Source organism: Glycine soja, chromosome 6 (genome assembly GCF_004193775.1).
Source record: "Glycine soja cultivar W05 chromosome 6, ASM419377v2, whole genome shotgun sequence".
Classification (NCBI taxonomy): domain Eukaryota; kingdom Viridiplantae; phylum Streptophyta; class Magnoliopsida; order Fabales; family Fabaceae; genus Glycine; species Glycine soja.
Window position 1 is genome coordinate 7375292 of NC_041007.1, and position 15330 is coordinate 7390621.

The 15330-nt window shown below is 33.2% G+C and overlaps 1 protein-coding gene and 1 pseudogene across 2 annotated transcripts; both read left to right on the forward strand.

The window, feature by feature from the left end:
• The first annotated feature begins 614 nt into the window (after positions 1–614).
• On the forward strand, positions 615–2577 carry LOC114415223 (pentatricopeptide repeat-containing protein At5g18475). Its single transcript, XM_028379816.1, has one exon. The coding sequence runs from the start codon at positions 686–688 to the stop codon at positions 2324–2326; it is 1641 nt and encodes a 546-aa protein (XP_028235617.1). The 5' UTR covers positions 615–685; the 3' UTR covers positions 2327–2577.
• On the forward strand, positions 2462–7272 carry LOC114415224 (annotated as a pseudogene). Its single transcript, XR_003667335.1, has 12 exons — positions 2462–2793; positions 3241–3339; positions 3436–3519; positions 4055–4198; positions 4281–4346; positions 4643–4709; positions 4791–4900; positions 5313–5577; positions 5687–5843; positions 6160–6276; positions 6564–6690; positions 6805–7272. The product of XR_003667335.1 is annotated as a glucose-6-phosphate isomerase 1, chloroplastic-like (transcript).
• The last annotated feature ends 8058 nt before the right edge of the window (positions 7273–15330 follow it).

Consider the following 15330-nt stretch of genomic DNA (forward strand, 5'->3'; position numbering starts at 1 on the left):
CATGAGTTTCCTTAGCAAATCTTTTTTGATTCTCTGTATTAATTAATGTGGTTTTTCACGGTTATAAACTTTCAATATTCATACGGCAACCCGTGAAAAAGAATTGGTAAAGAAATGAATGTTTTGTCTGTGGTTGAAGCAAACGAGTCCAACAAGATTCTTAGAAGCATTTTTTCACATGACTATAATTTCTGTCCTTCATGCTACCTAACCGATAGGCTACTGAACCTTTAAATTAAACGACTCTCCTTAATACCCTAAAGTTCTTAATTTAATTATACTATTAAGACCTCTCTCTCATTTCTGCCTTTTTAACTGTCACATGCTTCTCTTGTCAAACCAACTATATATATTCCTAGAAGCCACCGCCCTCAAGACAGAGTCAAGCTAAATAAATATTAGTTGTTAAAACTTAAAATACAAATTACCTACTCATGGTTTATACTTTAAAGGTCTGGTGGTGAGTGGTATTATGCATTTTATTCAATTTTTGTTTGAAAGGGCAAGATGATTTTTATAAATTAAGATATCAAAATAACTTATTTTTTATCATTTGGAAAATTCGTTTCCATTGTCTTAATTGGAAGCACTATTTTAAGAGAGTTTTAGGAAAAAGGGGTATTTTTGGGAGTGCAGGAAGCAAAAAGGGGTTGTGCAGAAAGAATTTTCTTACTTTCTGTAGAAGATGGGGCGAGTCATTGGGCTTACAGGTGTCAGAAATGGCTTCCATAATATGCTCCTCCGCCAGGCTACGACGTCGTTTGCCCCTGGTGAGTTTGGGACTGATGACATAACCCACCTTATGGTAGTCTTGAATGTGTGTAGAATCATGAAATTTTGCGCAATGTACCGTAGCAGACATGGCTCTTGGCTCCCATGGATATCCCCTCTGAAATTCACAAAAGCGGACCCTCCCCCCGAACCCCTCCCCTCACCTCCGAGAAAACGCAAGCACATCTCTCACGACTCCGCCATCGACTTAATCAAACGCGAGAAAGATCCGCAGCACGCCCTGAATATATTCAACATGGTATCCGAACAGAATGGCTTTCAACACAACAACGCCACCTACGCCACCATTCTCGACAAGCTCGCTCGCTGCAACAACTTCCACGCCGTCGACCGCGTCCTCCATCAGATGACCTACGAAACCTGCAAGTTTCACGAGGGTATTTTCGTCAACCTCATGAAACATTTTTCCAAATCTTCCCTTCACGAGAAACTGCTCCACGCGTACTTCTCCATTCAGCCAATTGTTAGGGAAAAACCCTCCCCCAAAGCCCTCAGCACTTGTCTCAACCTCTTGCTTGATTCGAATCGCGTCGATTTAGCGCGAAAATTGCTTCTACACGCCAAACGGGATTTAACTCGTAAGCCAAATGTGTGTGTGTTTAATATCTTGGTTAAGTACCATTGCAAAAATGGGGATCTTGATTCTGCTTTTGAGATTGTAGAAGAAATGAGAAACTCTGAGTTTTCTTACCCTAATTTAGTTACTTACTCGACCCTTATGGACGGACTCTGCCGAAATGGGAGAGTCAAAGAAGCCTTTGATCTGTTTGAGGAAATGGTTTCAAGGGATCACATTGTGCCTGATCCTCTTACTTACAATGTTTTGATCAACGGGTTTTGCCGCGGAGGGAAACCGGACCGTGCTAGAAATGTGATTCAGTTTATGAAGAGTAATGGATGTTATCCAAATGTGTATAATTACTCAGCTCTGGTGGATGGTTTGTGTAAAGTTGGGAAGCTGGAAGATGCCAAAGGGGTTTTGGCTGAGATCAAGGGCTCTGGTTTGAAACCAGATGCGGTTACTTACACTAGTTTGATCAATTTCTTGTGTAGGAATGGGAAAAGTGATGAAGCTATTGAGTTGCTTGAAGAAATGAAGGAGAATGGGTGCCAGGCAGATTCTGTTACATTCAATGTGCTACTTGGGGGTTTGTGTAGAGAAGGTAAATTTGAGGAAGCTCTGGATATGGTTGAGAAACTCCCACAGCAGGGTGTGTATTTGAACAAAGGTAGTTACAGGATTGTTCTGAACTCCTTGACCCAAAAATGTGAGTTGAAAAGGGCAAAGGAATTGTTGGGGCTAATGCTAAGGAGGGGGTTTCAGCCCCACTATGCTACCTCAAATGAATTGTTGGTTTGTCTTTGTAAGGCAGGGATGGTTGATGATGCTGCTGTGGCACTGTTTGACTTGGTGGAGATGGGGTTCCAGCCAGGACTTGAGACTTGGGAAGTTTTGATTGGATTAATCTGCAGAGAAAGGAAGTTGTTGTATGTTTTTGAGCTACTTGATGAATTAGTGGTCACAAATACTTGATGTTTATTTATACTCGTGTAATGAGTTTCTGAAGCAATTGGTGCTCAAAATCCTTCACTCGAGGCAATGGATGATAGTGTGCTTGTTTTAATGGCGCAGAACCTTATAGGCCAATTGGATCCAAAGACACAGGAGATAGATGGATTGTGGAGTAAACCTGTCTTAGAATGTGTGTTAACAGGAAAACGAACACACTTAAAAGTTTTGTATTTAGAAAAAATAGCAATGCGATTGATGAATTACAATGTGTTGATGCATTCTCTGTCAACAATTTCAAGAGGAAATTTGTTGTATCAATTTTAAGTTTTGGGTTTGTCTTTTTCTTTTTTAGGCTAACACTAGTGAAATTTTCTATTGTCTTTTTCTTTTTTAGATTTTCTATTTTCTATTCCATGGGAATTGGAGGTTCTGCTCTTGGACCACATTTTGTTGCAGAAGCATTGGCACCTGATAATCCTCCACTCAAGGTATCTTTCTAGCTCTATTGATCGAGAAATTATTACATGGTCCGGGTCTGGAACAGCATGGTCCCAAATAATTTTTATTTGACATGTAGTTGAGTGTTATTAATACTTTCATGTAAATTGAAAAAACTCAATTACGTAACATGTAGAAATTGGTTGGGACTAAGGGGTCTAGGTCGGTTGGTTGAGCAAGGTGTGTGAGTTATTGTAATCTCCTGACACAGTCTTCGATTTCCATGGATAAAAAATATATAGAAATTGGTTGAAACTATGGACACGTAGTAGTTGAGGATTATATTATCTAATAATTTTCCTCCTGAGAAATCATTAATGCTAAATTGGAAGAATAAGTAATGCATGGAAAATTTGCTCCTCATTTGTTAATTCAGTTATTTCATTTCTCACAAGGATTTAATGACGACTTTGCCTTCTTTCACTTCTCTACCACAGATAAGATTTGTGGACAACACGGATCCTGCTGGAGTTGATCATCAGATTGCACAGCTTGGGTTGGAGCTAGCTTCAACACTTGTGATTGTGATTTCAAAGGTCTGTATTGAGATTGTTCTTTTTTTGTTTGTTTGATTATGATGTTATAATCGGTCAGAGAGCATGTTTTGACTTGAGAATTTTGATTATCTTCAGAGTGGAGGTACCCCAGAGACTAGAAATGGTTTATTGGAAGTGCAGAAGGCCTTTCGTGAAGCAGGCTTGGATCTTCCAAAACAGGTTTAATCTCAGGTTTTCACTTTTTTTTTATATATTTTTATTTCCCCGTATTATAACACATTACTACGTTTGAATCAGAAGTTCAGATACTACATAGTATTATGGTGCTAGAATCGTGGGTGATAGTTTTATGAGGATGAAAAAACTAATCGGATCTGGATTGATCTACATTTACCAGTATGAAGATTCTCAAAATTTCAATTTTCTGTCTCCTATACTTTTATTTTTATTTTTTATTTTATAGATTTGCTTGCATTGTCTAGCAGTAGTTGAAACTTCTGTAGTTATGTTGCACTTATTTTTTCTAGAGTTGTGGAAAACTACCTAGTTTACTAATAGTAAGATACTTATGGTTTTATGTATTCATTTATAATTAGAAGCAATATTTACTGGAAAATTTCTACTTTGATCAATTCATTTTCTGTTTTGACTGTTAAGAAAATCCATATGATATTGATCCTGCATCACTTGCACGTCTACTGTCAGTTTCAATTTGTGGAAATTGTCACAATCACTAATTCGTGCTATAATGCAGGGTGTTGCTATTACACAAGAAAATTCTTTGTTGGATAACACTGCCAGAATTGAGGGCTGGTTAGCTAGACTTCCTATGTTTGATTGGGTGGGAGGTAGAACGTCAGAGATGTCTGCAGTTGGCCTGCTTCCAGCAGCCCTTCAGGTAGGTGGCCATAAATGTAAAGTCATTATTTATTATTTATACATTGACATTTCATGTTTTCTTACAATGCTCTTTCATTTAGGGCATTGATATTATAGAAATGCTTGCCGGTGCATCATTGATGGATGAGGCTAATAGAAGTACTGCGGTATACATCAGTTTCTCACCATTTTTTTTTTGTTGTCAGCTTGTCGCTGTTATTGTTGTTGTATCTAAATATTACTTTCAGAGTCGTGCACTAGTAATTGAAGGATTTTCAAGTATGATAATGCATGAGTTGTATCATACTTACAGCTTCTTCATACTTGATGATTTGCCAATGTCATACCTTAAGTACTATCGATGCTTCATGTGACAAATACATGTATGTGGTGCTTGGGCTTTAAGTGTATGGAAATAGGCGTGAAACTAATTACATCTCTGGTAATATATGCATTTGTGCAGTTAAGGAGTAATCCTGCAGTTCTGCTGGCTTTATGTTGGTATTGGGCTACAGATGGTTTAGGATCCAAGTTGAGAATTATGATCGGTTAGCGTCTGTCTTCTGTTTTATTTGACTATTTCTCATCATTTCTTTTCCTTCTTATTCTGTAGGATATGGCTATTCTTCCATACAAGGACAGCCTGTTATTATTCAGTAGATACTTGCAGCAGCTGGTCATGGAATCTCTAGGCAAGGTGTTTGACTTGGATGGTAATCGCGTATGTCTTATTCTTTTATACATCAAATCTAAATAACATCTTTGTACTCTGTAGTCTTCCCTGTATTTTTGGGTGAATTTTTAGATATCTTTAATTAAGTTTACAACTGAGCCTACACCAGGAAGTAGCCTAACGAACTCTATGGTCTGTCATTTTTAATTCTTGATTTCATGATTTGTGTTGCTGTCTTGTATACACTGTCATGCTTTCATGTGGAGCCCACTTGCCTTACATCTGACACGATTAACTTGACCAGACATTGTTAACAATGGATCCTATTTTTTCATCTACGATGGATCTTTCTTGCTGCTATATCACATTTATTATGTTGAGTTTTGTCTTAGAGATGCTTCAAGCCCTTGTGAGTTAATGATACATCAGAATCTGACTTCTGAACTTTTGGATTGTATAGCTTAATCAAGGAATTAGTGTCTATGGAAACAAAGGAAGCACAGATCAACATGCCTGAGTTTTCATACTAGTTTTTTTAAATATAGTTTATTGATTAATGTCTGGTAAACCTTTACCCCCTTGCAGCTATATTCAACAATTGAGGGAAGGTGTACACAATTTCTTTGTGACATTCATTGAGGTGCTACGTGATAGACCCCCCCGGTCATGATTGGGAACTTGAACCTGGTGTCACATGCGGTGACTACTTGTTTGGTATGCTACAGGTCTGATCAACTAATCAAGTATATTTTCTTACTGAATTTGATAGTTTTGTTTAAGACTGTTGTTAGGGTGTTGTTTGTTCCCTTCATGCTAAAATTGGACTTTCTATAGGGAACAAGGTCGGCTTTGTATGCCAATAACCGAGAGTCCATCACAGTTACTGTACAAGAAGTGACACCAAGAACAGTTGGTGCTCTTATTGGGCTCTATGAACGAGCAGTAGGAATTTATGCTTCCCTTGTCAACATAAATGCTTATCATCAACCTGGTAAAATATAATTTATTTAGCCCATTATAGAATTTTCTTTGCTTGTGATAAAGAATTATGTTGACAAAGAATAAGACATTTATTTAGCCTCTGCTCTCAGAGACCTGTAAAAGTTAAAATCTCACTAGAAAATTTCACTAGTGTTAGCCTAAAAAAGAAAAAGTATGTCAACCATCCAGGAAGGTACTTGCTTCCCTTTTTTTCCAATTTGACTACAATTTGTCATAATTGATTTCATGCTGTAAAGTTGAACAATATTATTACTTGAACCTTCATTTTAGAGAAAAGGAAAAATTTATGTTCCTATAACTGGCAGGTTTAGGCAATATGGCTTGTGGGAGAGGTATGCTGAATTGTATCCAAATGAAGACCTAGTTTACACTGTTGGCATTAGTGACTACAGAAAAGATTGGTTCTTTGCACAGGTTAACAGGTGTGTGTTTTTGCTTTTCTTTTGCCAATGCCAATGCCAGTATATGTCTTCTTTTCATATTTATTATTGGTAATTTAACTTATAGTCTCTACTCAAAACCCCACTTCATGAAAGCACACATTTTATCATTTGGAAAATTCGTTTCCATTGTCTTGATTGGAAGCACTATTTTAAGAGAGTTTTAGGTTCTGACTTGTGCTTATAGTCTATATCACAAAATATAGTCTCCTTATATCCCTTCCCTCTCTTATTAATTGTCTCAATGACTTTCCTTTGCTGTTCTGCAGGAAGAAAGACAATGGCACTGACATAGGAACCACATGGCAAATTAATTTCAAGCTTGATAGTGTGAATACCAACTGAACCTACACACTGCGAGTGGCTCTGGCATCTGTGCATTCTGCTGAATTAGAGGTATAAAATTCTGTGTTCAATAGTTTTTATATTATAAAAAAAAATTGTGCAATGTACATAAGTATTTATCTTACTACAGTTTTTTGTTTCTTTCTTTAAATTATGTGAGGGTAGATTCGGATAAACAATTTAGAAGCAAATCCACCTTTATTTTCAAGTGGAGTGATTGGAAAGGAGAATACTATAGCTAGACATGGAATTCACGGTCTCTACTGGCTATTCAGCATTGATGTACAAGGCACTCTTCTTGTGCAGGGGAACAATACCATCTTTCTAACACAAACAAGAGACACTAGTCCTTTAATAGGAATTATGTATGACTATATTCGTTTAGAATACAAACGGTGAAGATCAAAATTAACGTTTATAATTATACAAACGGTGAATATCATTGGAAAAGTAATTATTTGATCAACAGATTGATTTCAAAAGTAATTATACCACATTTCCTAAATGGATGCCGGATGTACATTTTTGGATATACAAATATCAGTATTCTTTATAGATTGCTCAACTCTTTGATCAGCATGTAACTTGATACCATGTAAGTGTATTCAGTAAAAGACTTTGTACTTTTGACTCTTTGATGGCGTTGATATGCGAGATCGTGACTTGTTGGCATAGAATCTCTAAGGCATACCAAACAACTTGTGAGGTAAGAAATATAAGATCGGTTTGGTGGTTGAAGGGAGAATGGAGAAGGGGGAGGGAGAGGTCGCAACTTCAAATCTCTCTTACTAACATTCTAACAAAAATAACAACTAACATTTGTTGATTAAAAAAGAAAAAAAGTAAAAAAAAAAAAAAAAAAAAACAGCTTGAGAGGTTTTTGCACTTGATGGTGTTTTGAATGCAAGGATCCAGTTATTCTAGAATGTATGGTTGAGCAGCAGATCTTGCCAACGCCAAAACGAGAGTCTGGACTGGCTTTGACAGGTTAGGGAGGAGCCACTGATCCAGTAATGTTAGTAGAGTTTGTTGCAATGGATGCTATTTTTGGATAGAACTTGTTACACAATGTGCACAATGTAGAGTTGGACTGGCTTTGACAAGTCACCCTTTAGTGTTGAACAAGGAAGAAAAAAGCATATAAATAACCGTTTAGAAAATGTGTGATGAGATTTTATTAAACTTAGAAATTATAGTTAGTGCTTAATTTTTTTTTCATGCTTACGAATATGTTACTTTTTTTTCTTTTAGTGTACAAAAATGATTTTAAAAAAAAATAGTACATTACATGGATAAAAAACTTAATTAAACCTTTTTAAGTCACAGATAGCAATTTTTATTAGTTTTATTTTTAGCCTACATAAAACATTGTTACGACAATGTCATGGTGTTCGGTAACTTCAAAAAAGATTAAATTATGATTTGTGCTCCCTTTATTTTTCAAATTCATGATTTTTTGAATTTTTAATTATAATATTTCTTCTTCTAAGTTTATAAATTAATGATTTCAGTTAATTTATTAGATTATTAACTAATAATTATAATTAATAGAGTTATTAAGTTAATTATAAATTAATTTTATAATATTAATTGTTTTATATAAAAAACTTATTTTATATTAACTTATTAACTTTATTAATCATAATTTATTAGTTAATAATATAATAAATTAATCAAAATTATTAATTTATAAAATTAGGAGGGATCATATGTTATAATTAAAAGTTAGGGGACTAAAATTACAATTTAACCAAAATAAAAAATAAATCATGAGTAAACCATTTAAACAAAATGTTTTGTATAAAGAAAAACATTATTTGCGGTAATTTTCCAATTCTTTTTGTCACATTCCTATTTTTTGTATAATTATTAATTCTCTACTTATTCCAATTCAGGTTGTGAACTCCCTGTAGAAGCACATTTTTTTATTATTTATTTAGAAAGATATTCTCCAAGAAAATCTGGAATGAATATGACCGTTGAGTCAAATGGCAACTAGCAGTGAATTTTTCAGTGACTCGACCTGATCAGAATCAACAACAGGTGATAATATCTTTACATTCAATTTTGAGAAATAAAGAGAGAGAGAGAGAGATGTAATTAGATTATAAGAATGACGTTGTCTTGGCTGATATTTCTTTTAATTTAATACATCTTTTTCTTAATTTATATGTAGCAACATAATATTATATATTTTTTGTATTAACAAAGATTTCTCCTAATTTTCTATACAGGTATAACAATCATAAAAGTTCAAATAATGTAAAAAATAAAAAGAAGAGAAAAATAATAATTTTAATTTTCTTTAATTACATATTATCTATTGCAATTTTAGGAGTCTTAAATATTATTTTTAAATATTTCCAATTTAAAATTTATAAAATTATTAATAAATTTCATTTGCATTAAAATAAAGTTTATATAATTATAGTTTTTAATAAGTTAAATTGATTTACTGTAAAAAAATTGATAATATAAGTACATTAAATATTTTTACCCTGTCATTTTTATCCCTTCTTGCAACTACTTTCATCCCTCTTTCATCCTTTAAACCAAACAATGTTTCTAATGAAAAGTTAATATAAGAAACTTGAAGTCGTTATTTTTAATAGAGAATTTGATGTTTAAAAGTGTTAGTGATGCGACAAATATTATACAGTATATCCAATATTAACCATTTTTCATGTTGAGTCATAAAAATATTTGTATTGTATAGAGTAATAGTATTCAGTATGAAGAAATAAAGTAGGTTGAGTTAAAAAATGATGGGTATGTGTGGATGATGATGAGTGAATAGAATCAGAAGGTGAGACAAGGGATCTCCGTATCCCCCATTGATGCACACTGGTGCAGGATCATGTGCTTGTCTTATTTATGACTTTCACTCCCAACTCTTCAATAGTCCTTGGGGATACACACTCTCTCTCTCCGTCTCTTGCGTCTTGATGTGCAAGGAATAATAGAATGAGAGTGCATGTGCGCGCTGGTGGCGTTAAGCGGTTCTTGTGTTGGATGGATCTAACGGCCTCTACTCATACAACAGCATTGGGAAAGTAACCTATCATATTTTTATACACCCTATAAGATAGGAAGGGAAGGACCACAAACATTGCTAAGTGTTTAACATAACATATAGGTCTTCCCCTCCGAATCTAAAGAGCCTATGTATGTATTTCTACCTCTCTGCTGAGGTCACAAGGTAAGGTGGTAGCATGCTAATATGCATTTCGTTGTCATATTAGTCATGTGTTGTTTACATGTGAAGTCTCATCAAAGAATATTGATCTTTATAACAACGTTTCTGATTGCTCTCAAGTTTATTGCAGAGTGCAGACCCCAGCAGTAATGGGGACCACTGCCTCTTATCATATACGCTTGCTATCTCTCAACCATGTGCTTCGGGTAATTTATTCCTTACATTAAACCTTCTTAATCTTATTTTTAATGGTCCTGACATAAATTAAGTCAAAAAGGTTAGATCATTATAGAATCGTTCTGTGTTGCCAATTAAATTTGCTGTCTGCATAAATTGTTTTGACAATTGCAGCTTACTTCTTTTTCTATAGGCGAATTATTGTCCTTTTACCAGCTAATCATCTAGAGTTATTGCTATGTTTTTTACTCATTAGTTTAATATAATTGGAAAAACCAGCAAACATTTCTATATACCCTAATATGCAGAACAAAAACAAAATTCGCCTGGTTGTCATCTGTCAGGCTATTAATACATACGATAACTATGACTCCGTACGTAGTTATGATGTACCTTTTTGTTAAAATGGGGATCTGGACCACATTCTACACTAGTGTGGCTAAGCCAAATTGAATATGCACCTGAAAACATACATAAGAGATTAGAATACTACGTAGTTATTGATTTATTTATTTATTGTTCTCCATGAAAAATGAATGACTACTGTCACTTGGAAGAAAACATGTGCAAGATTGAGACTTCTATTTATTTCTTGTACTCCATCCCCCCAAAAAATTGCTTCATTTTTTAACTGACCTCAATTACAAATGGTGCCACACAATTTGTGACATTTCTAGCTGGTTCTTCTAATCCTTTAATTCTGACCTTCAATTTTATTTTTCCCGTTCTGTTGTTAGTTTTACACAAAGTTGAATTCAAATTTGCTCTGTGGACCACCATTTCATTATACAAACTCTTCTTTCTACAGGTGATTATGCTCCAAACAAAGCTTTCTTTCGCCATATGTCCCTGAGTATCTGACAAACTAACAGCATCAGGACAATTTGAAAAGATTGTCCTGCAAAGCATTTTCCAGCCTGAATAATAATTTTTCAATAAGATGCATTTCGCGTGATCGGTGGATTTAGATAAAAGTGGTGATATATAGACACATCTTTATTATAATATCTATCATATTTAAACTTTTTTCTCCTCTATCTCTCTTTTGGTATTCATTGATATATATTTTTTAGATAATGCATGAGACTTACCATCAGGGTGTACCACTTCAAATAATTGCACTCACCAGGAATCAGCATCTTAGTTGACGGGAGGCATCTCTGAGGTTTTTTGTATATCTGACTTCAGTTGGACACGGAATGCTGTTGATTATATTCGTGGCATTTTTTTCTTCTGATGATATAATCAATGCATCCTTTACCTTTTGGTTGATTTTACACTGGCTTTGTTGATTGATGACTGACTGAATGATTTGAAATTCAAACAGGTTCTTAACCAGACATGCATTAGTCATGTGCACTCACTCGAATGATCATTTCTCAATTTCTTCATGCTGCCATAGTCATTGGCTTGACAATTTTTTTTGGTAGTCCAATAAATATAGACATACTTCTGCTTACATTGAAAACTATTGAAATTTAAAATATATATATATATATATATATATATATATATATATATATATATATATATTAATGTAACTTAAAATTTAATTATTACAAATATTAGTTCTTATTTATTTCTTGTCTTTCTATTTCTTTTTCTCAACATTAGATTCATTAGCAAAAGAGACAAAACGGGCTAGCATGACATGTTTTGGCCTGTCTCGCTATTAACTTACCCAAAAATAGATCGAAGTGGACTAACTTACTTTGATCAATTATAACTCTCCACATCAATTATTTTATAACACTGTTTTGCTAATAAATTTTATAATAATTAATTTATTTATATATATATAAATTGTAAATAAAAATCATAGATTTAACAAAAATTTACATATAAAATGAAAAAAACTAATATGTTATTTGTAACAAAAAATACTCATAAGGACATTTTTAGTATTTTAAAAAACTGTTTAATTTCTATAAAATAATTTTTATTAAAAAAAATACAAAAAAAAAAGAGATAACGTGGGCTAAAAAAATAGCTTAGCGGACATTTATCCATACGGCATCTCCTTTGTTGCTGCTCCTGCTATAAAAAAATAACCGTTCTTTTTTTTCCGATTTCTAAAAAAAAGGAGAGAAAAAAGTAGTTATTCTGGAGAATTAATGAAGCAGTTTGCAGGCTTTCTTCCACAGTCTTTACATCCCAGTTCATGTCTGAGTCTCGTCTTTCTATTACAGATTTACAGTTCTTCTTTTGAGGGCAGGTGAATGAGAGATCAAATTGAAAACCGGAAAAATACACACAGAGAATCCATTTTGTGTGGATCCATAAGCTTCAAAGGGGACGCGCGTATTTTTATCAAATCACATACGCTGAAGTAGCCATACATCCTGGTCAAAAACATAACGCACTTTTAACCGAGATGGACACACGTTCAATGAAAAGTAAGACAGATACAAAGGCACTCTAAAATGAACAAAAAATTGAAATCTTGCACTATTTTTTTTTTTTAACCTAAGTGGAAAAATAAATATATTATTAGCCCAAAGGGCAAGCTCAACTCATCCTGCTAAAAGTCCTTTTTGGACAACTTAAAATAGGCATGCAAAAATATGGAGTTGGATATTGACCCACTCGACTTGCTCTCGGCTCCTATCAATGTACTAATATTTTATTTTATTCTATTCTATTGCATATATGTACAGAGGAATCATGTATAATTTTTTTCACTAGAGACATAACAACCAAATCAAAACTCTATTTTTTTTTCACCCCCTTAACATAACCGAATCGAGATACCGTTGTTTAACTTTCTTACATCACTAGTGACGAATCCATAACTTTTTAGTTGTGCATACTTTTCCCAATCTCAAATGTAAGAAAAAAATTATTTACACTAACTAAGAAAATTTAGTTAACCACGTATAATTGTATTAATCTAAATTAATTTTTTTTTTTAATTTACTTTTCAAGTATCATGAATAAGAAAAAGTTATTAGAACTAAAACCTCAATTAAATGAGCAATATTTTAAAGATAGTGAAATTAAACGAGGTAAAATTAATTAAAATTTATTTATATTTGAGAAAAAAAATATATAAATTAATAACTAAATTTTTAAATATATTTTAAATTTTAGAAATGATTAGTAACCACACATATATGAAAAAGAAATAAAAATCTAGTGAGGGCAGCTGCCCCTACTCTCTCTCAAATAGATTTGTCATTGCACATTCCTTGTGCTAAGAAAAAAGTTAAACAAAGAAATCTTGATTTCGTTGCAATAAAAAAACACAACAAAATAATGATTTGATTGTGTTTTTTTTCCAAACACATATTGTGGTGTTCAAAATCAGAAAAAAAAAAAAAAAGTAACACAATCGCGATTCGTAATTTTTGTTTTCTTTTCAAAACAGTAAAGAACTGGTGGAGGAAATATAGGCCTACCCCGAACTTCTTCTTTGAGCTAGTTTGAACGGGCTCAGTGCAGAAGGACAGATTTGTTACGAGGTTGGCTCTATGTACATCTAAGGGCTCCTTGCTCATGTTTTCAACCTTCCTTTTCTGATGAGCATCGTTTACAGAACTGCGAAAGCGTCCACCCTTAGAAATATACTTGGGTTGGATAGTAGCTTTAGAGTGGAGGAAGGAACAGATTAAGAGAGAGGGTCCCACGAAAGGGAGGAGGCGGGGAAAGAGGGAAGAGAGAGGGGTGGGAAAATTTTAAATAGGGGGCAAAATTGAGATTTCACCTATTGGTAGGGGTTTAGAGCAAAATGGGTAGTACCAGTAGTAATTCTCAATTGAATAAATTGGTCGCTGACCTGATTAATCAGTCCTATTCGTGTATTTTATGAGGGTTCATCGTTCTAGGATCCCTTAGGTTGGATAAGTAGCCACAAATATTCATAGATATATCTATTAAATTGAAAATATAAAGAAAAAGAATTTCTAACATATAAAAAAATAGGGTAACTTTTACATAGTGATGATCTAACAGGTAAATTAGGATGAATTTGTTTATTTACAGGTTTGGACAATTATATTATACATAATTTAATATAACAAAGTTTAGGTAATTTAATACTTACTTTTATTCTGTTAATGAGTGAATGAAAAAAATCAATTTATTTTTCTTGTAAAAATGGACATGTACAAGTAATTGCAAATCGAGCTTAAGTTTTAGTTGAATTTTAGTTGTAATTGTTAGATTTGATATGTTCATCTTCATTAATTAAGCCGTTTTAACTATTAAAAAACATGAGGGGAAATGCAATCAATTAATTCATTATCCATCCATAATTACTTCCAATTAAAATAATAAATCCATTGAAATTAATGGATTGATCCAGATTTTGGTTCTAAACGGTTTTTTTTACAAGCAGGTACTAAACGGTTAACAACCAGCTAAAATATAAATTTAGAGATTAAAATATATTTTGAACATATGGTGAATAATTTATATATAGATATTCATAGGGTTTAGACTTTGGGAAATTTAATGTATTTTGGCACTACATATATTTTATCAAGAGAAATACAAGTAGAAAAAAAAAATTGTTATTAATTTTATGTGTAAAAATAGAACTACACACACCATTAAAAGAAAATTAAACAAACATCAACTCAACATTATATTTTCTATTCATTTTTCTGTATAAATATTATTTTTTATTTTTTATTTTTTTTCCTCATGAGTGAAAAGGATATTGAAGGAGGGGACTCAAGGTCCTTGTCTGCCCCCTTAGATTCGTCTCTGTGTGCAATGGTCGAGTTTTTCAGTACTTTTGCAGAAATACAATCTATAACAATGCGATCGTAACAATCACATTCAACACGAAGAGTGTATAATCCTTTATAAGCAACCTTGTACCAATAGTCATTTAGTCAAATTGTCCCAACAATAGGGTTATTAAGATCTATTCCAACCCTTTAACATATTATTATTCACCTCACTGGTCTTCTCACTTTGAAGACTATTTGCCAATACTAAGGTTTCATCCTAATCTACTAGATATAGTTCAAGGAGCCATATATAGACAAAGTACAATCCATTGCTTTATGTGGAGAGGCAAAATGCATACTCCAATCGGTTACCACTATATAATATTCAAATATATATCATCCAATGTCTTATAATAACAACTTTTCTTTATCCATAAGCAAATCCATTTTAACCATAAAGAAATTTTTATTCATATCCATGATAATAAAGTCTCCATTCAAACATGTCTTCAACTTTTCCTTCATACGACTACAACCAATATTCTTTTGATAACTTGATAACAAACACATATTGCCACGAGCTACACAGTTAAATTGAATACTTTATCATCTAGCTAGATCTATGACAAACAAATGATTTTT

Bases quoted from the DNA above. Each gene is read 5' to 3' on its own strand.
- LOC114415223 (XM_028379816.1), top strand. From the start codon at position 686: ATGGGGCGAGTCATTGGGCTTACAGGTGTCAGAAATGGCTTCCATAAT.